The 24,038-nt window shown below is 44.5% G+C and overlaps 2 protein-coding genes across 3 annotated transcripts in view; one reads left to right on the top strand and one right to left on the bottom strand.

Annotated features, from left to right (window-relative positions):
• Positions 1–24,038, bottom strand: part of RFXAP (regulatory factor X associated protein) — a 299,237-nt gene that overhangs the window by 133,200 nt on the left and 141,999 nt on the right. The window lies entirely within an intron of this gene.
• The window catches only part of SUPT20H (SPT20 homolog, SAGA complex component), a 59,481-nt gene continuing 37,441 nt past the window's right edge, over positions 1,999–24,038 (top strand). The window contains exons 1-7 of one of the 2 annotated variants that reach the window (XM_075265928.1): positions 1,999–2,181; positions 10,815–10,905; positions 13,452–13,487; positions 18,199–18,257; positions 20,712–20,778; positions 22,025–22,151; positions 22,559–22,662. In XM_075265928.1, coding sequence (XP_075122029.1) covers positions 10,903–10,905; positions 13,452–13,487; positions 18,199–18,257; positions 20,712–20,778; positions 22,025–22,151; positions 22,559–22,662 — 396 coding nt within the window. In that variant the 5' untranslated portion in view covers positions 1,999–2,181; positions 10,815–10,902. The remainder of the gene's footprint in view (positions 2,182–10,814; positions 10,906–13,451; positions 13,488–18,198; positions 18,258–20,711; positions 20,779–22,024; positions 22,152–22,558; positions 22,663–24,038) is intronic. The other variant, XM_075265929.1, reaches the window with a different exon arrangement.

A 24,038-nucleotide genomic window follows, 5' to 3' on the forward strand; every position in this document is an offset into this window, starting at 1 on the left:
GCATGACTGAGGAACAAACATCCAAACCTTCACATTTATAATATTAGTAAGGAAGGATAAGGATAATAATATTAGTAGGATTCTTGCCTATTTGGGGATTGGGCGGTTAGCCTTCCCACTAGGAAGTCTCTGTTTTGTTTCTTATAGATATATATTTTTTTTGTTAAAACAGACACCTATCATAACAGATATTAATGGACACTAAGGGGACGTTTACACTACTGCTGGTGACTGTCAGTAGTGTCTGTTGCAAAAGTCCGTTACAAGATTTTCGCAATGGACACAAACTGAACCGTCACAAATCCGTTAAAATTTCCAATCATTTCAGCGGGATTTAATCTTGTGTCCGTTAGTGTCCATTACATACCCAATCCGTCACATGTCCATTTTTTTCGTGGACAAAGATTCCGACATACAGGACGTTTATGTCTGTTTAAAAAAAATGGTTTCATACTGTCCGTTTTTTGTGTTTTTCTTTTCTGTCTCTGTTTTCTGAGCATGCTCGGAAGAAAAAAAGGTACTATTCCGTTATCGGGCCAGCAGCAGCGCAGTTCAGCAGCAGCTTTCGGGACAGCAGTTCAGCAGCGGGAATTACAATGACATCCGAGGACTGCTGGCCCGATGCTTGTGCCCAGTAACCAGTACATCGATGACCCCCCTCCCCCATCCTTCTCCTCCTGCCAGTGCTGCCCCCCAGCTCTCCTTACATCTTCCCCGTACCCTCTCCCCGCCACACGACTAGGCCTCACCTCAGCGCTAGTACCGAGACCGAAAGGAAAGACACCGGGGCTCAATCCAGGCCCTGACAAGAAACACGCCGACTATAGGAACGGTGAGCTACAGCGAGCCGGAGGGACAAACTTTCTGCAGCGTCCGGCGGCTATCTAGTAGCATTCATTGCTCAAGATTTACGGTGAGGCCTATTACAGGGAGAGGGTACGGGGCAGATGTAAGAAGAGCTGGGGGGCAGCACTGGAAGGAAGAGGAGGATGAGGGCATCGATCGATGTACTGCCTACTACACACAAGCACGGCCTCTATCATCGGGCCAGCATCGGCTTAGTCATGTGGCGGGGAGAGGGTACGGGGTAGATGTAAGGAGAGCTGGGGGGCAGCACTGGAAGGAGGAGGAGATGGAGGGGGGGTCATTGATGTACTGGCTACTGGGCACAAGCATCGGGCCAGCAGTCCTCGGATGTCATTGTAATTCCCGCTGCTGAACTGAACTGCTGTCCCGAAAGCTGGTGCTGAAATGCGCTGCTGCTGGCCCGATAACGGAATAGTACCGAAAAAAAACAGACCGTAATAATGGACAGGATAACGGGCGCCCGTCTGTTACTGTCCGTAACCCATACACCTTAATGTTAAAAAATAATAGACACCACTTCTGTTATGAAACCGTTTTTTTTTGTTTTGTTTTTTTTTAATGGACACAAAAGTCCTGCATATAGGATTTTTTGTCTGGGGAAAAAAAATGGACATGTTACGGATTGGGTGTCAATGGACATTAACCTTTACTAATGCACACGGATAAAATCTATGGAAATTTTAACGGATTTGTGACGGTTCTGCTTGTGTCAATTCCTAGAATTTTGTAACGAGCAATAGACACTGTTGGCGGTCACATACGGTAGTGTGAACAACCCCTAAGCTTTCATATGGCTCTGTGAACAGAAACATAACAAAATTATGGGGTCTGGAAGGGCGGAGGACTCAAAAACTAAAATCGAAGAATGGCACCAGCGTGAAAGGGTTAAAAACTTATTTAAAAAAAAAAAAAACCGTTGAAAAACTGGCAAAAAATAAGCACTGGCCAGTCATGTGTATGTGTGAGGATTATAGCAGAGCAGCTGTTCAGCTCCACACAGCCCTGTACTCAGAAGATTCCTGTCAGGATCTCAGTGCCCGCCTTTTTTCGTCACCCTGCTGCTCTGCTTTTGAGCTCTGTGTTGTCTCTGTGTACCGCGTTGTAAATAAAGTTATCGGCATTTGAATAGTTGGCCGCAAGGCCTTCAGGGAGATGTAGTCTGTGTATTGTCTGCTGTTCCGCCCTCAGCCGAGCAGATCGGAACATGGTAGAGTCTAAATCCTCACCGGAAGTCCTTTAGCCCACTAGGATTTAGCAGCTACCATCGGGAACATCTCGGAGCAGGAAATCGGGTGGGCTGCCCCCTGTGGGAAGGTAAGCGGGACTTTGCAGTCCTCAATCGGGTCGGTACCGCTTTTCTAGCAGACAGATCATTAGGGGGCAGCACAGTTATGGATCGGTCAGTGCGATGTGTTATGTGTTCCCTTTAGTAGCAATGGAGACTTCATTCATATACCCCTAGCCTGGTAAAACAGCTGATTAACCCTGTATTATCCAGCATAGGGTGGTAAACAAGAGGCCTGGCGCGTCACCCTTGCCCCCTCCCCTGCACATTGGTGGGGTATTACTATTGTGATATTTGGTGAAATTGCGCCACGTGATTATCAATCTTTATAGAGTATGACGCTTCCACGATCACATTGGCTTGTAAATAAGATCGCCTCAAATTTGCATTTGTTAGGACCGATCCGATAATGACGAGAGCTATGGTAGGTGGCGAATAGAAATTTACGGCGTATACACAACTTTTTGGACTCAGGGCTACTAAAGTCATCAAAATGGCTACTAAAGTCTGCAGTAATTTGTTAAACTCTGACGTTCAGGATGCAGATGTGATAAAAGTACCGCAGTAGTGCTAGGAACATCGCCATGTTTATGAGGAAATGTCGCGGTTTTCCAGTAATGATGTCCTCTATCTTCTGTCCTCTAAAGAGCGGTGCATTGGTGTGTAGTTAGATATCACCGCCATTCCTATACGTAGAGAAATGGCCATGAAGAAGGGGGCAGAGCTCCCATGTCGGCCGCAGTGACTTAGTGGACATGGCTGTCATCACTAGATTATTGATCAACCATGGCTGCCTCATCTGTATGTTACTTGTATCTGTTGCTGTTTCACGAGTCATGTGGCCGCATGTTCATGGGCATGAAAAATTTTAGGTATGATCGTTTTTGCAAAATTACGTGCGTTATACGCCCATAATGACCCATTGAAATGAATGGGATCTGTTTTGAGCACTCCCATTCTGACACGTGTATACGTGCCAGAATGCGAGCGTGTTAACGCCGTGTGAACTGGCCCTCAGAAGTCGCCAGTACTGTAAATGACCCACTAAATGGACTCTTTGGGGAGAAGTAAGGTACAAGCTTCTAAACCACCACTAGTGTAACCTTTCTGTCCAAGATATTAATGGATTGTCCTTATAATAGATCATCCATATCAGATTGATGGCTGGCACCCCCACCGATCAGCTGTATAAAGGCAGACACAGACAGCTCCGTACTGTGTGGTTCCAGTGAATGGGCGCTGAGCTGTAGTACAGCGGCTATGGATAGGCCATCAGCGTTGGGCTGACCGCTGTTGAGGTGGACGGGTGTCTTTACTTTCGCTGATAAACCCACATGTTTTTTTTTATGCATATAAAGGGCACATTGAAGTTTTCTATATCCTGGCATATTCAGGGTGAGATGGTTTTTGCTCCCGTAGTCCTCAGTGACGACATCACCACCAGTGACATCATGTGGTTGTTTATGTTTTTGGCGCTTATGCAGACTTCTTGTTTACCAGTATATAAGTGCCTGCGCCTGTTCTGCTATTCCAGTATATACCAGGTTAGAATTTCTATAGGGCCATTCTCTTTTTGATCATCTCTTATATACACTGCTAAAGAAAATAAAGGGAACACTCAAATAACACCTCCTAGATCTGAATGAATGAAATATTCTCATTGAATACTTTGTTCTGTACAAAGTTGAATGTGATGACAACAAAATCACACAAAAATCATCAAAGGAAATCAAATTTATTAACCAATGGAGGCCTGGATTTTATGCTCTCCACCGCAAAACCGTTTTTTTTTAAATCGGACACAGAGTACTGCATGTCCGACTCTGTGTCCGTTTAAAAAAAAAAAAAACAGTATCGCCACAGAGAGCATAAAACGCTCACCGGTGCTCGCTGCCAGACATCTTTCAAACCCATTCAAATGAATGGGTATGGTAGAGTTCTGCAGGTTTCTGTCTCCTGCACAGTTTTGTGCAGGAGACGGAAACCTGCATGAACGGAGACCGGGCGCAGATGTGAAGGAGCCCTGAGCTGTATTTTTTTAGACATTATGCACATGACAATGATGTATTTGACAGATCTAAGGCCCAGTTCACCTCTGCGTTTGGGCCATTCCATTCCTCTCTCTCTGCATTTTTCATGTGGAGAGAAAAGCTCTGCAAGCAGTGCTTTTCTCTGCGCATTTTCTGTGCGGAAACCACACAGACCCCATTATGGGTTCCATAGGTTTCCTAAGGTAACTGCTTTTTTATACTGATTAGGTTCCCCAGCAGACTCCCTAAGTGGAATACTGAACGTAACTGAACCGGGTCTCAGACTGCATTGCAAATGTGAATGTAGCCTTACTGTGCCCGTTCCAAGCAGGGGTTGTATAATGATAATGATGATGATGATGGAGAATAAAGTCCTCCATGCAAGACTTCTTTTCTCTGACAATTTTTGGCAGTTTCTGTGACTGCATCTTCAACGGAGACTGACACAGATGAGAACCCAGCCTAAGGGTGTTTTACACTGACTGAGCAAAGGGGCAATGATGGGGAACAGGTATTTTCCTGCTGATACATGTCAGCAATTCACACCTGGCATTGTGCCCAAGACATATGATTATTGTGCACGTAAAAGGTTTCCTGCAACCGCTGGGATGTCAGATGATCTCCACCATCTTTACATAGACAAGTTATCAGGAATGACTCTTCCCAATCATTGTTTGATTTCTTAAGCCATGTGAAAGGCTGGACTGAAATCTGCTGTATAATTGACATGTCCTATATGTAGATTTTTTTTTTTTGCCTGGTTTATTATGTAGATTTCACTTCAGACTTGCACACCTTATACTATATTTCAATCACATTTTTTGGTGACGTTCCTTTTCCAAAAGGGGAGAAACGGAACGTCACCTATACTAACACACACACTGCCCCATCATACTTACCTGCCTTCCGGTCTGGACCTTCTGTGCGCGGTACTTCACTTCTTCTGGACCGGTACATCCTATTCTTTAAGTCAGCCGGCTGTCAACACCTGCGCAGTACAGTCGGAGTGCTGGCCCAGAAGAGGAGACGTCCAGATTGGAAGACAGGTAAGTATGATGGGGGGGGGGGGTAGTTAGGAAGGACTACTAGTGGGTGGGCTAGCTAGGGAAACAAGGGGGGGATGGAGTGAGTGAGAGAGGGAGGTGGTGTGAGTCAGCTCTAAGTGAAGCCCAAGGCATCATGGTAGTCGTAGGAAAACATAGAAGATGCCCATATAAACAAATGCAGAAGATGCCAGAAGCTCCCAAAGAAATCCAGAAATGAACTCAAAACAAAGATATTTGGGTGCCCTTACTATCCTATAAATAGCACTGACAGACCTTTCTTTGAAAATTATTTATTCAGTCCTAACTGCAGTATACACTATACATTTCTGATGGATGTTTAACCTCTTGGGTTACCTATACCCAGAACAGCACCCATGACCCCCAGCCCCGCCGCATATTACATCCCATAAGTTTCACAAACTACAGACAGAATCCAGTATACGTATATATAGTAAGAGAGAGGGCGTATATAGAGTATACGGTAAGAGAGGGCGTATATAGAGTATACAGTAAGAGGGTGTATATAGATTTGGTCCTGGAGTCTCTGTACAGCAGCACACCAGGCTGTGTATAGGAGCTATGAGACCAGGAAGAGGCTGTCAGTCTGAGATTTTGGCAAGGGAACTTGTTGCAGCAGGCAAACTGTATAAAGCTATGCGTCATATAAACCTATTATCACTGTAGATGGGTTTCTGTAAACCTAGGCCGTAAGTAGGGCTGGACGATTTATGCCTAAAATAAAAAATCTTTTTTTTTTTTTTTTTTTTTAAATAAAGCTTAGACAATTCTTGCTTTTAATCTTGACTTTCATGTTTTTTAATAAAAAAAAAACTAAAAAGTTCAATGTGACAGCACAGAGAGCAGGTGTCACATATAGATAAAGCGAGCATACATGCATATACATATACACTGCCACCTATACATATATACCGTATTTTTCGGACTATAAGACGCACCTAGGTTTTAGAGGAGGAAAATAGGGAAAAAAAATTTTGAAGCAAAAAATGGTAAAATATTTAATATACGGGAGTTGTAGTTTTGCAACAGCTGCAAGGCCACATTGACAGGTGACCCTGCAGCTGTACGGGGATGCATAGAGTGTTTTTTTTGCGGGGCCAGCTGTACTTTTTAGTTATACCATTTTGGGGAATATCTATTGCTTAGATCACCTTGTATTGAAAAAAAACCCAGTGGTTTATGATATATATATATATTTTTTTTTTATTCTTTTTCTAGGGACAGGAGGTGATTTAGAACTTTTATTTATATTTTTAAAGCTTTTTTTTTTTTTTTTTTTTTACTATTTTATTCCCCCCCGGGGGCTTGAACCTGCGGTCACTTGATTGCAAGTCCCATAGACGGCAATACAACTGTATTGCCGTCTATGGGACATTCTGTCTATTAGTATTACGGCTGGTCATAGACCCAGCCGCAATACTAATATAGCCGTGACAGACCGGGGAACCTCATTAGGCTCCCGGCTGTCACCCGAACAGGTCGGCTCCTGCGATATCGCCGCGCAGGAGCTGGCCTTCAACTCTACAGGTATGGGGCCGGTGGGGACCGGCCCCGGGGGAGAAGGGGCCACCGATACTGACCCAGCATCCGCTGTACTAGAGAGGCGGATGCCGGGGAGGGATAGACGCCGGGGCCTGAGACATCGCTACGATCCTCTGCCCTGCATGAAGCCAGCGGCGGGGGGATGGAGGAGCGGAATAGCATCACTCCTCCCGCTGCTGGCTTCATGCAGGGCAGAGGAGCACAGCGATGTCTCAGGCCCCGGCGTCTATCCCTTTCCGGCTTCCGCCTCTCTAGTACAGCGGGTGCCAGGCGCCACATTCAGACTATAAGACGCACCCTTCTTTTCCCCCCCAAATTTGGGGGAAAAAAAGTGCGTCTTATAGTCCGAAAAATACGGTACATACATGTATAGGTGGCAGTGTAATAAATTAGAGAGGAGGACGGGTAAACCTACCTGGCTACCTGACACATTGAAGTTTTCTAGATCCCGGAGATGTTTTTGCTTCCGTAGTCCTCAGTGATGACTTCACCACCAGTGACATCATGTTGTTGTCTGTTTTTGGCGCTTATGCACACTTCTTATTTACCGGTATATATGGGCCTGGGGCTGTTCTGCTATTACAGTAGATACCTGGTTAGTATTTCTCCCAGGCCTCATCTCCTTCACCACTTGATGCCCTGTATACAATAGGCTGAGAGTACTCACATTTATACGGCACAGGGAGAAGGCGTCACATATAATCCATGCAGGCTTCCTTGTCCGACCATGTCAATCATATTGGCAGCTGGAGGACAAAGCTTGTATGGAAGTTATCAGACTCCGAGGAAGGTGTGATGGCGTGTATAAATAGGGGATAAGTGTCTGATCTGTACAGGCCCAACTGGTGGGACCCCCAGGGATCACGGAGACCCACAAGTGCTCCAAGTCAGTGTAGTTGTAGAGTGCATGTGTGACCTCTATTCCATGGAACACCTGGTATAGTGATGGCCGCCTCATGTCAGCGTGTACCCCCGCTCTATCTACATGGAGCACTTACGGACAGTTGCAGTCTCTCCCCCCATATTTTCATGACCATTAGTTTCTCAACAGTCGAACCCACAGCAATCAGACACTTATCCCCCGCCTATACTTGAAGGGGTTATCCGGGACTATGATATTGACTGCTACAGTCTCTTACTTTCTTCTTACCAAGTACAGCGCCGTACATTGTAGAGTGGCTGCACTTGGTATAGCAGCTCAGTCCATTGAACAGGACTGAGCTGCAGCATGGCCACTTAACCAATGAACGTGATGAAGAGCAAGGAGAGTTGAATACCATAGTCCCAGATATCCCCCTACAGTGGGCATCATACAGTGGGAAATCCCATTACCCAGTGTTGGTTGTGACAATGCCGGTATGTTTACTATTGCTCTGAGCGTCCAATTGGTGTCAGTTATCCTGAACTTCTGCAACTGGTTAAACTCCTCAGCATGATATCTTATCACAGAAGACAAGTCATTTTTTTTTTTTTTTTTCAATGACTTTTCATTGTTTTTTGTTGTCTTCTGTGATAAGATATCACGCTGGAGACGTACAGGTGCTACTGCTCCATCTGTATATACATCAGGCGATATTACAGATGATACTTGTACTGGTGAGTGTTAAATTGAGACTCCACGGACTGTTATGCCCCAAAGCACCCCCCCCCCCCCCCCCATACACCCATACAGCTGTCACCAACTAAGAGGAAGATGAGACTCCACGGACTGTTACACCACAAATCAGCCACCCCACCCCATACTTTCCCCCTCGACTCCAACTCGCCCCCACTTTACCAGCTTTGGCAATGCCAAATATTTATTCGGACGTGCCAATAAAGCCGATTTGATTTGATGTCATCCATTGTGAGACTACTAATGCACTTATCTTGTAAGCTTATGATATCCGAGCTGTAATATAGCTGCGGCCCCTTCATACTCAGGATCATCATGTCTGCAGGATTATTTGCACACTGCAAATGTCAGATATCTTACAGGCAATGTACAGACATTACCTTCTATGGTCAGCACCATTTTGGGCATGGAGTTGTAACATAAATGTCCATAAGCTGAAACAGGAACTTTAGGAAGGGCAGGGTGTGAGTGTATGTGGGGGTGGGGCTTACTATCTCCATTTCAATGCACTTTCAAAACACAAGGCAGCATCTATAGAGCTAACTGGAGGGGCGGGGCTTAGTCTGCATGTAATTCCTTGCAGACACCTGGTAGCAGCTGGAACAGAAAAACTACAGGTTTCTGTATGTGGTCATTGGGTTACTTTTACTTTTGCCTTAACTTATAGTCAGACCTCTAATATGCAGCCATACCTTTATGTGATGGGGGTTGGGAGGGGGCCCACCGATTAGGCATTTATGGCCTATCATAACGATAGTCCTTAAGCCCAGACAACCCATTTAACCCAACTTTCCCAGGTGCCTAGTTGTTACTATATGAGTCTGTACTGAAGGGTGTAGTACTGTTACTATCAGCAGGGCAGTACAGATTGTAGCTTTCCAGGGTATGTGAAGGTAAAAGGAGTTTTCTGGTATTGTAGGAAAGCTGAGTATTAATGTATACTTAGTGCTGGGATATCTTCAGTTGCCATAGCTGATGTATACTCTGCAATCACATGGGAGGCCCAACCCTAGTAGTAGTAAAAGGGTTTCCAAGTTCTTGGATACTTGTACATGGATACTAATGTCCTATTCTTAGGATAGGTCATCAATACCTGGCACCCCTGCTGATCAGCTGCTTGAAGAGTTTGCAGAATTCGCACGAGTGCTAAAGCCTCTTCTGTACATTGTATAGCGGCTGTGCTCAGTATGGCGGCTCAGCCATTGACTCGAATCAGACTGAGGAGCAAAAACCGGCCAAGTGACCAATAAATGTGACGTTGAGGCACGCTGAGAGGTAGAAGCGGCACTTATATTTTAGTCCTAAAAAACAATGTGGCAAAACTGACCACAAATCCAGTAGGGTCTGGGGCGACTGAACTGCAGCTTTCTCTCCACCGCAGGGTTCACGTCTAATGGTCTAACCAGAATCTGCAATTGACATGTAGTGACCACACGTTGTACACAAAACTGCATGTAGCAAAAGCCCAACACCCTCCTCCCACCCCCCACTGTCATATAAAGAACATCATGTGACAGTAAATCTAGTCCATTATGTTTGGTGTTGTGGGTAATTTTTAGGCCTAGCTTGTATTTCAGGTTTAGTGGCCCTTTAAATGGTTACCAATAGGGTGGGTTTTTTTTTTGTTTTTTTTTAACCAAGTTTTTATGAGAAACTTATATTTTAAAGAATTTTTGATTATTTTATTTTTAATTTTCCATGTCACTAACTTAAAAAGGAAAAAAAAAAGTAAATTTCCTGCTTTTTTTCACCCTGTTCCCTAAAGCAGAAGTTCTCAACTACTGGATACGGGGCCGAAGATTCCCCCAAACAACCTCGCCATGCTCTGAAATGTACAGTTACGGTGTTATTCTTACAAAGCAGTGATGGGGTGCGACCTCCTCTGGCACACAGCACCTGTGCACCTTCTATTCTCCTCTCAACAGTACGCTAGCATAGGGGTACAAGTTCCCTATAAATTATGTGAACTGTATATCACATGACCGTGGACTGTATATCACATGACCGTGGACTGTATATCACATGACCGTGGACTGTATATCACATGACCGTGGACTGTATATCACATGACCGTGGACTGTATATCACATGACCGTGGACTGTATATCACATGACCGTGGACTGTATATCACATGACCATGGACTGTATATCACATGACCGTGGACTGATTTTTATCCGCTGGTAGTAAACAAGAATTATATCAAGTAGAGATCTAGAAAACCGCAAGGAATTGATCTAGAAAGTTTATTGGAAAATTGTATGAAAAGTATATAAAAACAATTGAGAGACCGTTTTCTTCTTTCTGGATCCGAGTTAATTTACATAACATGGAGAATAAGAATTTTCATTGAGCAAGTAACTGTAGTAAAAAATGTCTACTCCTGTCTAACCTCTGGTTTTGTCCTTTCAGCACATGAAGCACTACAGATGACGGTGAACAGAATGACACATATACTGTGATTTGCAGCTGTGGTTTGTACAGAGCGGTGGTGGCCACAATGGTGAGTATCCCTAATCTATCTCCAGGGTCTGTGAAACAGCAGCAACAGCTCAGGGGTTAGTACAGTGGCTTGCAAAAGTATTCCTACCCCTTGAACTTTTTCACATTTTGTCGCCTTACAACCACAAACTTTTCAGATTTTTTTTTTTTTTTATTTGATTCAAATTTAGAAAAAAACTTGTATCATTTTCCTTCCACTTCACAATTATCGGCTACTTTGTGTTGGTCATCACTTAGGGCTAGTTCACACTGTAAGGGCTCGTTCACACGTGAACAAAGGGGCGGATTTTGATAGCGGATTTCGCTTCAAAATACCTTTACAATGGTGGTCTATGCAGACCACCGGGCTTCTTTTTTCCACTAGCGGCGGGCTGCTGCTAGCAGAGAAAAGAAGCGACATGTCCTTTCTTCAGGCGGAAGCCGCGGCGCGCTGGACCGCGGCTTCCGCCTAGCGGCAGCACCCTCCTGTGCCTGCTCATTCATTTGAGCCGACATAGGAGGGGAAATCCGGGACCGCGATGGTCGTGTCAGGCGGGTTTTGACCAGAGAGAGTCGTGGCTCGCCGCGGCTCTCTCTGTGTCAAAACCCACGCGGGCGCCCCACGTGTCAACTAGCCCTTAGTTAGGTGTCGAGGAATTTGGTCAGGAAAAAATCCGCTTCAGGAATTAGGAAATGGGTTTTTGAAGCGTTTTTTTTTTAAATGAGGTGGTATTTGGAGCGTTTTTTTGAGGCGTTTTTAGTTTTTTGGGGGTTTTTTTCCCTCCAGCTCAGTATATGGACCTTGAAAAATCGCTAGCGGTTTTTGAAGTGTTTTTTTGCCAAAGAAAACGCATCCAAATCTGCTAGTGGTATTTCTGCCTCCCTTTGACACCCATTGGTTTTTGCAGGTGGAATCCGCGTGAAGAAAGGTCGTGTCGCTTCTTTTTTACGCTAGCGGGAAAAAAAACTGCTAGCGGAAAAAGAATGCTAATGTGAGCGCAATCTGCTCTAAGTATCACCTTATTGAAGTCCAAATTAATAAAGTTGTCTTTTCCTTTTCATAAGCCAGGCTCAGAGAAACTCACTCCACAAACAGCTTGTGTGTGTAAATTGTGTTCTGATTTAATGGTAACAATACAGCAGTATATAGCACATTGCAGAGACAAAACAGGTTGGATTTGCATAATTAACATAACATGATTAGTGGAGAAGTTGTAACAATAGTCTATTGGATAAGAAACTGGAGAGAGGTCACCCTCCCCCCTGAGGGCTGAGGGGAGGATGTGAGTTCTCTTGAACAAAGGTGAGTTGTAGAAGACCACATGGACTCAAAAACTAGTCCTTAACATCTCAATAAAAAAAAAATTAAATATGTGGTTGTAAAGTGACAAAATATGAAAAGTTCAAGGAGTAGGGATACTTTTGCAAGGCACTGTGTATTGTGGCTCAGGGGGTCAGTATATGGTGGCTCACGGGGTCAGTATATAGAGACTCGGGGTTAGTATATGGTGGCTCAGGGGTCAATATATGGTGGCTCAGGGGGACAGTATATGGTGGCTCACGGGGTCAGTATATAGAGACTCGGGGTTAGTATATGGTGGCTCAGGGGTCAGTATATGGTGGCTCAGGGGTTAGTATATGGGGGCTCTGCGGACTTGCAGCACTGCTCTCCAGGGTTTAGAAATGACCAGCATCTGCATGGAGTTCTTCTCATGATGTGTTTATTCAGAGGTCTTTGGTTTCTTAAAGGCAAGAAACAAAGTAGGTTAGTGACCTCAAAACCAGCCGAGGAGAGTGCGTCTCTTCATTGCACATATGTAGTGTTGTGGACTCTCCTCAGCTTCACTTGTGCACTGTGCATGTTCCAGGAGCTGCAGGAGAAAACCGATGGTGACACAACCACAAGTGTTATGCATTTAATATTGCAATGGACGTCTGTTTGTTGATCATGTGATCTCCGCTTTGGCTCGCCCCTTAGATGGGATGTCATCAGCAATGTAGTCTATACGTCTGTGTACCTGCAGTGAAGACATAAGCCTACAATTCGTGTACATGACCAGCCCTGCGTTCATTATACAGACAGATATTTCTGTGATGATGTCACATGATCAGCAGTACTCTATCGATCACATGACCATCGGGCAGAACTGGGTCAGCAGCAAAATAGAAAACTACCCATTAGACTATATTTTCAATTCTGATGCCAATACAAAGACTTTTTTTTTTATCTAGGCCATCAGGGTTGTGTGTATTTGGATATATATTTATAATATAAAGCATTTTTTCGTATGTAATATAGACAATATGTGCATGTTGTGCTCCGAACAGACATCAATCCGTAATTCTAACCTATACCTTCATGGTGTGAATGATGGCTTACAGTGCTGTTAGCTGTATGCGGTAATCTCCATCCAGAATAGTACTATAGTATAACTGGACATAAAGCTATAAAACAGGCTCCTGTCTACAGCATTATAAACAGTGGTGGCAAAACTGCTACAGGTTAAAAATGCATTATCAGTTATTATAATGTGGGATTTCTGACCATGAGTCTCGTTTTCTTTCCAGCAACAGACATTAGCATTGGCATTGGACCGGGCCGAGGTAATCTCTTCTATTCTTCTCACATTTCTAACTTATATAGGATAGCAGTCCAGTAAGGAACCAAATGTCAGTGGCCATTCACATCGCATTTGTAGTAACTGTTTGTGGATCGGATCCATTATTATCCTCTTCTAGCCATTATATGTGTGTATATATCTCCCTATCTTATAAAAATGAATTCTTGTCTGTCTGTCTGTCTGTCTGTACTCTAATGCGAACCAAACGACTGGACCGATCTTCACCAAATTTGGTAAAGAGATACTTCAGATATCCGGGAAGGTTTAAGATGAGACTCCAACTCGCTCGGACATACCGTTGCTGAGATACAGCATTCCAAACACAGTGCCCCCCCCCTTAGCCCATACAAACCTGCAAGTCTTTCACTCATATTCCAACTGCAATACACACGGTCACTCCACATGCACAATACAACACTGATATCCAAACTGAGATACATGCATCAGAGGATTAGATACACAGATCAGCACACAGTATCACACGCCAGAGGATTAGATACACACGTCTGCACACAGTCCCACACACCAGAGGATTAAATACGCATTTCTGCACACAGTTCCACACACTGAAGGATTTGATACGTGCATCTGCACAGGGTTTCACATGCCGAAGGATTAGATACAGGCGTCTACACACAGTTCCACACTCCAGAGGATTAGATACGTGCGTCTGCACACATTTGTACACGCCATAGGATTAGATACACGCGTCTGCACACAGTTCCACATTCCAGAGGATTAGATATGCGCGTCTACACACAGTTCCACATTCCAGAGGATTAGATATGCACGTCTGCACACAGTTGTACATGCCATAGGATTAGATACACGCGTCTGCACACAGTACCACATGCAGTAGGATTAGATACGCGCGTTTACACATAGTTCCACACGCCAAAGGATTAGATACGCGCCTCTTCACACAATACCACACAGGGGAGGATTAGATACGTGTGTGTGCACACAGTACCACATTTTGGAGGATTAGATACATGCCTCTGCACACAGTACCACAAGCCAGAGAATTAGATACATGTCTCAGCACACAGTATCACACGGGGGAGGATTAGATATGCACGTCTGCACACAGTACCACACGGGGGAGGATTAGATACGCGCGTCTACACACAGTATCACATGCCATAGGATTAGATATGCGCATCTGCACACAGTAACACATGCCGGGGGATTGGATACACGCGTCTACACACAGTTCCACACGCCGTAGGATTAGATACGCGCCTCTTCACACAATACCACACAGGGGAGGATTAGATACACGTGTCTTCACACAGTTGTACATGCCATAGGATTAGATACACGCATCTGCACACAGTACCACATGCCATAGGATTAGATACGCGCATCTACACACAGTACCACATGCCATAGAATTAGATACACGCGTCTACACACAGTTCCACACTCCAGAAGATTAGATACGTGCGTCTGCACACAGTACCACATGCCGAAGGATTAGATACAGGCGTCTACACACAGTTCCACACTCCAGAGGATTAGATACACGGGTCTCCACACAGTCCCACACACCAGAGGATTAAATACGCATTTCTGCACACAGTTCCACACACTGAAGGATTTGATACATGCGTCTGCACACGGTTCCACATGCCGAAGGATTAGATACAGGCGTCTACACACAGTTCCACACTCCAGAGGATTAGATATGTGCGTCTGCACACATTTGTACACGCCATAGGATTAGATACACGCGTCTGCACAGAGTACCACATGCCATAGGATTAGATACATGCGTCTACACACAGTTCCACATTCCAGAGGATTAGATACGCGCGTCCGCACACAGTTGTACATGCCATAGGATTAGATACACGCGTCTGCACACAGTACCACATGCAGTAGGATTAGATACGCGCGTCTACACATAGTTCCACACGCCAAAGGATTAGATACGCGCCTCTTCACACAATATCACATAGGGGAGGATTAGATACGTGTGTGTGCACACAGTACCACACTTTGGAGGATTAGATACATGCCTCTGCACACAGTACCACAAGCAAGAGAATTAGATACGCGTCTCAGCACACAGTATCACACGGGGGAGGATTAGATACGCGTGTTTGCACACAGTACCATACGGGGAGGATTAGCTACGCGCGTCTACACACAGTACCATATGCCATAGGATTAGATACGCGCATCTGCACACAGTACCACATGCCGAGGGATTGGATACACGCGTCTACACACAGTTCCACACGCCGTAGGTTTAGATACGCACCTCTTCACACAATACCACACAGGGGAGGATTAGATACACGTGTCTTCACACAGTTGTACACGCCATAGGATTAGATACACGCGTCTGCACACAGTACCACATGCCGTAGGATTAGATATGCGCGTCTACACACAGTACCACATGCCGTAGGATTAGATACACGCATCTGCACACATTACCACATGCCGTAGGATTAAATACGTGCGTCTGCACACAGTACCACATGCCAGAGGATTAGATAAGCACCTCTTCACACAATACCGCACAGGGGAGGATTAGATACGTGCATCTGCACACAGTACCACACGCCAGAGTATTAGATATGCGCATCTGCACACAGTTTCACTTACTGGAGGATTAGATACACGCCTCTTCACACAATACCACACGGGGAGGATTAGATATGTGCATCTGCACAAAGTACCACACCAACAAGGATTGGATACTTGCATCTAAACACAGTACTACAAGGGGAAGGATTAGATACAGCTTTACTCCAGGTATCCATAACAACTGATCACAGGTTTTTCACTGACATCCAAAATGAGATCGACATAATCACATGACGCTTATGGACATACACACAAACCACATACAAAATACATCAGTGCAAAACTGGACAATTCTTATGGGGCCACTACACAAACATAAAATGTAATATACCCGTGCGAAGCCGGGTCCTCCCTCTAATTAATATATATATATATATATATATATATATATATATATATATATATATATATATATATTTACATCCATTAACCAGACCTGCTAGATACATGCTAAAAAGTGGTGTGAATGGCGTCTAGCTGATTTAATATTAGACTCACAGTGAGTTTTAATGTCTCCCCTTTGGACGGAATAAAAGTGGCATAAATGTTGGCAGAATTTACAGCAGTCCTGGTTCAGTAGATTTCCTAATAGGTGCAAGGGTGCCAGCAAAAAGTGTCTAAGGCTGAGTTCACACGGGGTATTTTGGTCAGGATTTTGAGGCCGAATCCGCCTCAAAATCTTGACCAAAAGGACGGCTCCCAATGAAATCAATGGGAGCCGGTCACTTCTTTTTTCCGGGAGCCGGAACAAATGGGGAAAAAAAGAAGCAACAAGCTCATTCTTCAAACAGATTTGCCTCGCGACACCTTCCTCCCGACTAAGCTCATTCATTTGGGCCTAATCCGGAGCGGAGTGCGTGACTGGATGCCAGTGTACTGCACCAGGATCCAGTCGCAGCTACTCGTATTTTGGACCGGAACCTGAGGCGCCCCAGCATCAAATTCCTGTCCAAAATACCCCGTGTGAACCCGGCCTGAGTCAGGGGCCAGCATCCTTCGGCGCTCCAGCTGCTGTGAAACTACAACATGCTCCATTCACTTCTAGTGGAGTCCCAAGAATAGCAGAGCAAGTATTCATGCTGGGAGTTGTAGTTTTACAATAGCTGGAGTGCCGACATGATGAAGAATGGAGCAATGTTCTTGGTGACGGCAGCAGCGGATTATAACATGGCCTTTTTAGCCATCTGTCTGTGGCCCGGGACTCTTAGGAGGGCCATGGCCACACAAAGCTTCCACCAACTTTAAGAAGTATATGTTACATAGAAATGGTCTGCGGTTGGTGCAGAATTTTACATGTACCTATAAACAAACCTATGGCTGCAACTAGTAATAAGCCATTGGCAGCATCATAGTCTGGGCAGTGGTATGTCTACTCCCAGCATAGCTAGCAAGGGAGCCGGCTACTCTTTCACAGTGAAGTCCCCCCTCCTGTACCTCATGGCTATTGAACATAAAATTGTGTTTTTCTACATGGTCTTGTATGGACCGTCCTAGCACGTGAGGTGGGTGCGGCTGTCGGGTAAAGTCACTGAGGGATTAAGAGACTCGATTGCAAGTTGTTCTCTGATCCAGCCAGAAATTATAGACTCTGAGGACGTTATTCCTGGAAAGGCTTTGCCTGTGACAGGGGTGGCTGGCTGCCAACCAGGAATACCAGTTGCCAAAGTTCATATGGACTCTGTTGGGGTGCGATTTACACTCAGTTTGCAGCCTTAGTGAAGGGTAAGTGGAAGACTGAGTGAATCGACCCCTGACAACCCATGTCACATGCTATGAAGGTCTGTACATGACATACACTCTTATGATCCCTGGGTTCGGCAGTATTCCGGGTGTATGTTGTATGCATTGCCAAAAACCTAGCTTGGTGGGATCCCACAATCTTTCTACAGATTGTGGGACCCCCTATAACAGTACACTCTTATCCAAGCTTATATAAAGTGTGATCCTCTGAAAAAAAAAAATAAAATAAAAAAAATATATATATATATATATATATATATATATTTATTATTTTTTTTTTACACTATTCTGATCCAAATGGAAGGAGAAATTTCCCTGAAAGCAATGAGATTTATTCCAGCTCTTCTATTTTCCAGTATGTCATCGAGAGTGCCAGACAGAGACCGCCGAAACGCAAGCATTCATCCGGATCAAGGTGATTTCCAGCGCTCCTTTCCATTAGAAATGTGTGTTGGATGTAGCGGGTATTGTTCTTCCGGACGGTGCCTGCGCCGCAGCCATGTAGACCGTGAAGGATCCGCTCCATACATGTGTTCTGCTGTCTTGCTCTTTCCCTTCAGTGCACTTTCCATTTTCAGCACAATTTGGTCCACAAGGTTCTCAGGCTAAAACCTCTCTTCTTCTTGCCTACCAGTTCTCAGATTTCCTGCTTTTTATTGCTGGTTTCACTTGCTCATATGGAAATCTAATTATGTTCACGAGGAAGCGAGCGCTGAGTGCCAGTGGACGTGTGTTAGTAGGAAGCTGCTGTGTGGGGGCCAGGTGTGCACGCGGCACCACACAACTGACTGTGCACATTCAGCCACACGTGGAAACCTCATAGAGAGTTATATATGGCTATATTATAGTCCTGTAGAATACATTATAATGGCAGCTGGAACTTGTGCGTTATAAGTTAACCATAAGTGACATTTATAGACTGATTGGCTCCAATATGGACGTACTGAGGGCAATGTATCATTCATTTTATGCCAGTTTCTGTCACAAATTTTGGGACACAGCCATTTTTTACAGCAATAGTTTTGTGTTTTGGAGCTTTGGCACCCCCATGAGACATGGGTGGGTTTAGCGGGAGCGTCACAAAAGGCGGGAGTTGTGCCTAATTTATTAAGGTATGTTCACATGGAGGAATCTGCTGCTGATTCTGCCTTCATCAGAAGAGGAATCCGAGATGGATATCCACCCCAGATTCCTCTTATTTTCCGCCATGTTAACTCCTCCTTAGGCTGAGTTCACACGGGGTATTTTGGTCAGGATTTTGAGGCCGTATCCGCCTCTAAATCCTGACCAAAAAGATGCCTCCTGGAAAAAGTACGGACTTGCTCATTCTGAAGACACTTCCGACTAGTCCCATTCATTTGGGCGTATTCTAGAGCGGAGTGTGCGACTGGATGCCAGTGCAGTGCATCGGCATCCAGTCGCAACTACCCGTATTTTGGACCGGAACCTGAGGCAGCCTCCGCCTCAGGTTCCGGACCAAAAACCCCCATGTGAACCCGGCCTTAAGAGGCATGAGTCTTCTAATTATATTAGATGCACCTTACTCCTCTACAGCAGAGCTCAAGACGGGCGGGAATGGGAAACTCCAGTCTTGATTAAATCTGTCCCACTGTATTTTCCCCATACAGTATAGGTCAGTCTGAAAAAAATAAGCAGTTTTTTATTTGCATTAGGGCAAGTCCACAATTTGTTTCCAAATTTATATATGTGAGCGTGTGGATTTGACCATGTGCATTACCCCCAAAGGGTGATACCCAAGGTGAAAATCTGTGGGCTTTTTGCAATGCTCTGCTCGTGTGCTGCCCCCTATAGTCAGTGTCTATATATCTATATATGTCTGAACCCAGCAGTTTCCATTTGGGATCTCCATATGCCAGTCTTCCACATTTTTTCCCTCTTTATGGAAATAGATCTGCACACTTGTCCAAGATGAGGATGCATGTTTATATTAGTGTGTGATCAGGTTAAAGAGGTTATCCAAGAATCATCTAGGATAGGTGATGACCAATGGGAATCCCGACTCTGGGACACTCGTCAATCATGTGCTAACACCCTGTGTAACCTATGGTACTGAGAGATAAAGGAGTACAATGCTTGTTGATCTTTGTCAGTTCCATAGACTTTGAATATAATGGCATTGCAGATATCTAATCACTGATCCATTTAGACTGGGGACACAGGATCCTTATTCTCCTGATCAGACCCCTGTGATCAGATGCTTATCCCGTGGTAGGTTGTGGAAACCTACAACGTCAAACATGCTTTATGATCTGCAGGCAGTATGATATAGAGTTGGAAGTGCTGAGCGGATAGATGGATCGTTTTCTGAGGAAAGATTCAATATAAATTGTCATTTATTCATTTATCTCCCTGTTCATGTTGGGCAAAGGAGTCTAGTGGGTGGATCTACTCTGGGACAGCATTCGGACCGCCCACTAGACTCCTAAGCCCAGAATGAATAAATTATATATATATATATATATATATATATATATATATATATATATATATATATATATCAGTATATCGATCTGCTGAGCTTTTCCAGCTCTATAACATTAGGCTACTTGTTCAATGTGACAAGTTCCCTTTAAGGAGGGGCAACACGGTGGCTCAGTGGTTAGCCTTGTAGCGCTGGAGTCCTGGGTTCGAATCCTGCCAGGAACAACATCTGCAAGGAGTTTGTATGTTCTCCCCTATATGAGGCTCACAATCTACATAAAAAAAGTTCCCTTTAAGGAAAGGGTCTCCAAGCGATGGGTCTCAGCAACTTGCAGTGTTAGAGGTTTTCTACTTCTTTGCATGCATTGTGCTTTTGTATGATGATATTAATAATCTCCTCACATTGTGTCTTTCTGCTTTTCCCTAGGAAATCTGTGTTCCATAAGCTATATGACCTGTACATAGAAGAATGTGAAAAGGAGCCGGAAGTGAAGGTACACGGGCTGTTATTGTCTGGCCCTTAAAGTAAATGTCTCTGGAAACTTCATGAAGCCCTCGTGAAAATATTGTGCTTTATGAGCACAAGTGGTGCAAGGTGTTAGTGTTGTTTTTGGCCGGGCCGCTTTCTATGTAGAAGTTGAGTGATCTTTTTCTCCCGTACATTGGAAACATTTCTGCGCTTCCCTCTACTCCTGCCATTAAATATGATTTCATCTCCTCTCAATGTCAGGTTCACCTCCAGCTCATGCTTCCCCCTTTTTTTGCTGGAAACCATTACCCCCGCTGCTTCGCTGTGCACATTCATTTAGTATTTTAGCCATGTATTTTATCGTCTCCCAGGTACTGACTGCAGCACATATGGCATGGATTAGCTGGACAGGCAGACAGGCAGTGACCTCATGGCTCCAGATAGCCACGGGTGGTCCTGACTTGCTTTTTTCTACTACTTATAGCATGAGCGTATTATAGCAGTATGAAAAGCTAAAATGGCCAGTTTTATATATTTTTCTTTGTTGTCATTTATTAAGATCATATTCCTGCTGCTTCTCTCCAGTCCCCCTCATTCCATTGGTTTTTGTAGGTAAAAATGGTGTCAAGTATTCCAGTTATAAGTTCACCGGATCTGTTTCAATATGGATGGTCAAAGCAGTCGTGGTTGGGGAGATTGCATCAGAGCACAAGCCATTATTCTGAATCTTGAGGGTGTTTTGGCCTCTCTCTAGCACTATAAGGGCATGTTCACATGGCGGAAACCGTGAACTCCATGTGAACATACCTTAAAGGGGCCCTGTAGGTATTCTGGTTGATCAGTTTGCAAGATGAAATCTGATCCCTTTACCTGTCTTGGCGTTAAAAGCAATAGCTCTCTTAGTGAGTGGATTAATTTTATTTATTTTTTTCCAGCTGTCAATATCATGGGCTGATGTGGTCGCGTAGGGGAAAATGTAATCCTAGGGCCACATGTACACAACCGTGTGAATAGCATCCTTGTGCAGCCCGTGCCTTCACAGACACATTCACTACTAGGCCGCAAAATGGACAGGCATAGAACCTGTCTGGCGTTTTGCCCAGGGCTCACTGCTGCATGATCCATGATAATACACAGATATATGTATGCAGCTAGCACACTGGCAAAGCACAAGGTTGTGTGTATGTAGCCTATCACTAACCTTGTCTTGGCCTAGAGGATTTTTTCTATAGCCTACATTAATTTTTCTCCTCTCTGATCTTCCGCTTCAGAAACTAAGACGAAATGTGAATCTTCTGGAGAAGCTTGTAATGCAGGAGTCTCTCTCCTGCTTGGTGGTCAATCTGTACCCTGGAAATGAAGGCTACTCCCTGATGCTACGGGGCAAGAATGGATCAGGTACCTGGCTAATGTCCGGTAACAGTATAGGCAACTGACTGGTCGGACAGCGCAGTCACTTTGAACTGGACAGGAGATGGAAACCCGGCGCTCGGTTTTCAAACCCATTCAAACACATCTCTGCAGCGAAACTGGGGCTTTTTTTTTTTTTTTTTAAACCAGACACTAAGTCCTGCACGTCCTACTTTTGTGTCCGGTTAAAAAAAAACAATTTCGCCGCGGAGAGGCAGAAGACGCTCACGGGTGGACACTTTGCAAAACTGACAGCCAGGTTTCTGTCCCCTGTTCAGTTTCTTGGGCAGAAGACAGAAACCCGCAGGATTTCCGAAAGCAGAGACCGGGTGCTGGTGTGAACCCGCCCTTAACAATAGAAGGTGATTGATTTTTAGTTTCATATTTCCTTCCAGATTCAGAAACCATCAAACTGCCTTATGAAGAAGGAGAGCTTTTGGACTATATAGATGCTGAGGAATTGCCACCAATTTTAGTAGATCTTTTGGAAAAGGCTCAGGTTTGTAATCCTTTGACTATAAATTGTGATTATTGCTGGAAGTTTTACAGATATGTTAATAAATTTCATTTATACATTCCCTTAAAGTTTCTCGTTCTTAAAGGGACCCTGTCTGCAATGTTGTGGTTGTTAAACCACTGGTGTGATGCTATTGTGCTTGTATTTACCTTTGTAGATGTAGAGGGTGCTGTTTTACTAGGAGGGAGAAAGTGAAGTTATAAAAGTGCCACATGTCCCTGACATAGGTGGGCTGCCGCAGTGAGAGGTCATGGTGTCCTCATTGTTAGCACAACCTTCATTGACACCCTGTTTGGCAGAACTAGCACTGACTATGTCAAGCAGGACATCAAGATAGAGTGGTCCTGCTAACAGCAAATACCCCTCAGCTAGTCACTGCTGCAGCGCCACCCAGAGGACTGCTGGTAAGTTGTACTTGGTGGCTTTATAACTTCACTTTCTCCCTCCTGGTAAATCCTGTGTTTTGTACAGGGTCACATCTACAAAGGTGTGATCAAGCCGTATTTCTCAATGCCAGTGGTTCTGTAACCATAATTTACTGAGGGGCTCTCATGAGTCAGTTTCCCACCTGTTGGGGGGGGGGGGGGGGGCCTTTGGTCTTATGCTTTCTTTCCCACGTTTTTCCACCTTCAGGGCCAGTTTAAAAAAACGAGCCCAGAGTAAGTAAAGTAGGTCCCCTGTTCACCTTTCTTCACCCATTTACCCTATATTCATGGGGCATAACAAGTAACCATGGGGCCCCATAGCAAAACTTGTAATGGGATGTCACCCTACCATGACCATATTAAAGGGTTTCCCACAAGCATAACCATATTTAAATTTGTAGACAATTGAAAATTAAACATTTTTGCAAATATAAATCATTGAAAATGTTGCAGAGTTTTAAAGATTTGTTTTTTTTTCTGCAAGTTACATGGAAGGTTATCCATTATACCGACATGTCCAACAGTATATGTAAAGAGAAGGGACAACTGACGCTATCTCTGACCATCTGTAGAATTGCAAGTCCCAGCCAGGCTACGTATAGAGTAGTATCCTATAGAGCAGGAATGAAAGCCAAATGAGTGAAGTTTGTGGTGAACACTGGATACATAGAAGGTCTTTACTTTTAACAGCCTGTGGACATAGGATAACCTAAAGCAACACAGCCTATGGCCATTTTATAATAATATGCCTTCTCAAGAGCTCACATGAGGCAAGTATACTGATACGTGGAACAGCCATAGGCCGAGTTGTTTTATCGGTTATCCTATGTCCAACGGCTGCTCAATAAAGCGAGGACTTCATGAATCTAGTGAGTGCCACAAGTTTTGCTGCTTTTATTATTCTGCTGGCATATCGTGTCTGTGCTACTTCGC

This window comes from Leptodactylus fuscus, chromosome 2, assembly GCF_031893055.1.
Source record: "Leptodactylus fuscus isolate aLepFus1 chromosome 2, aLepFus1.hap2, whole genome shotgun sequence".
Classification (NCBI taxonomy): domain Eukaryota; kingdom Metazoa; phylum Chordata; class Amphibia; order Anura; family Leptodactylidae; genus Leptodactylus; species Leptodactylus fuscus.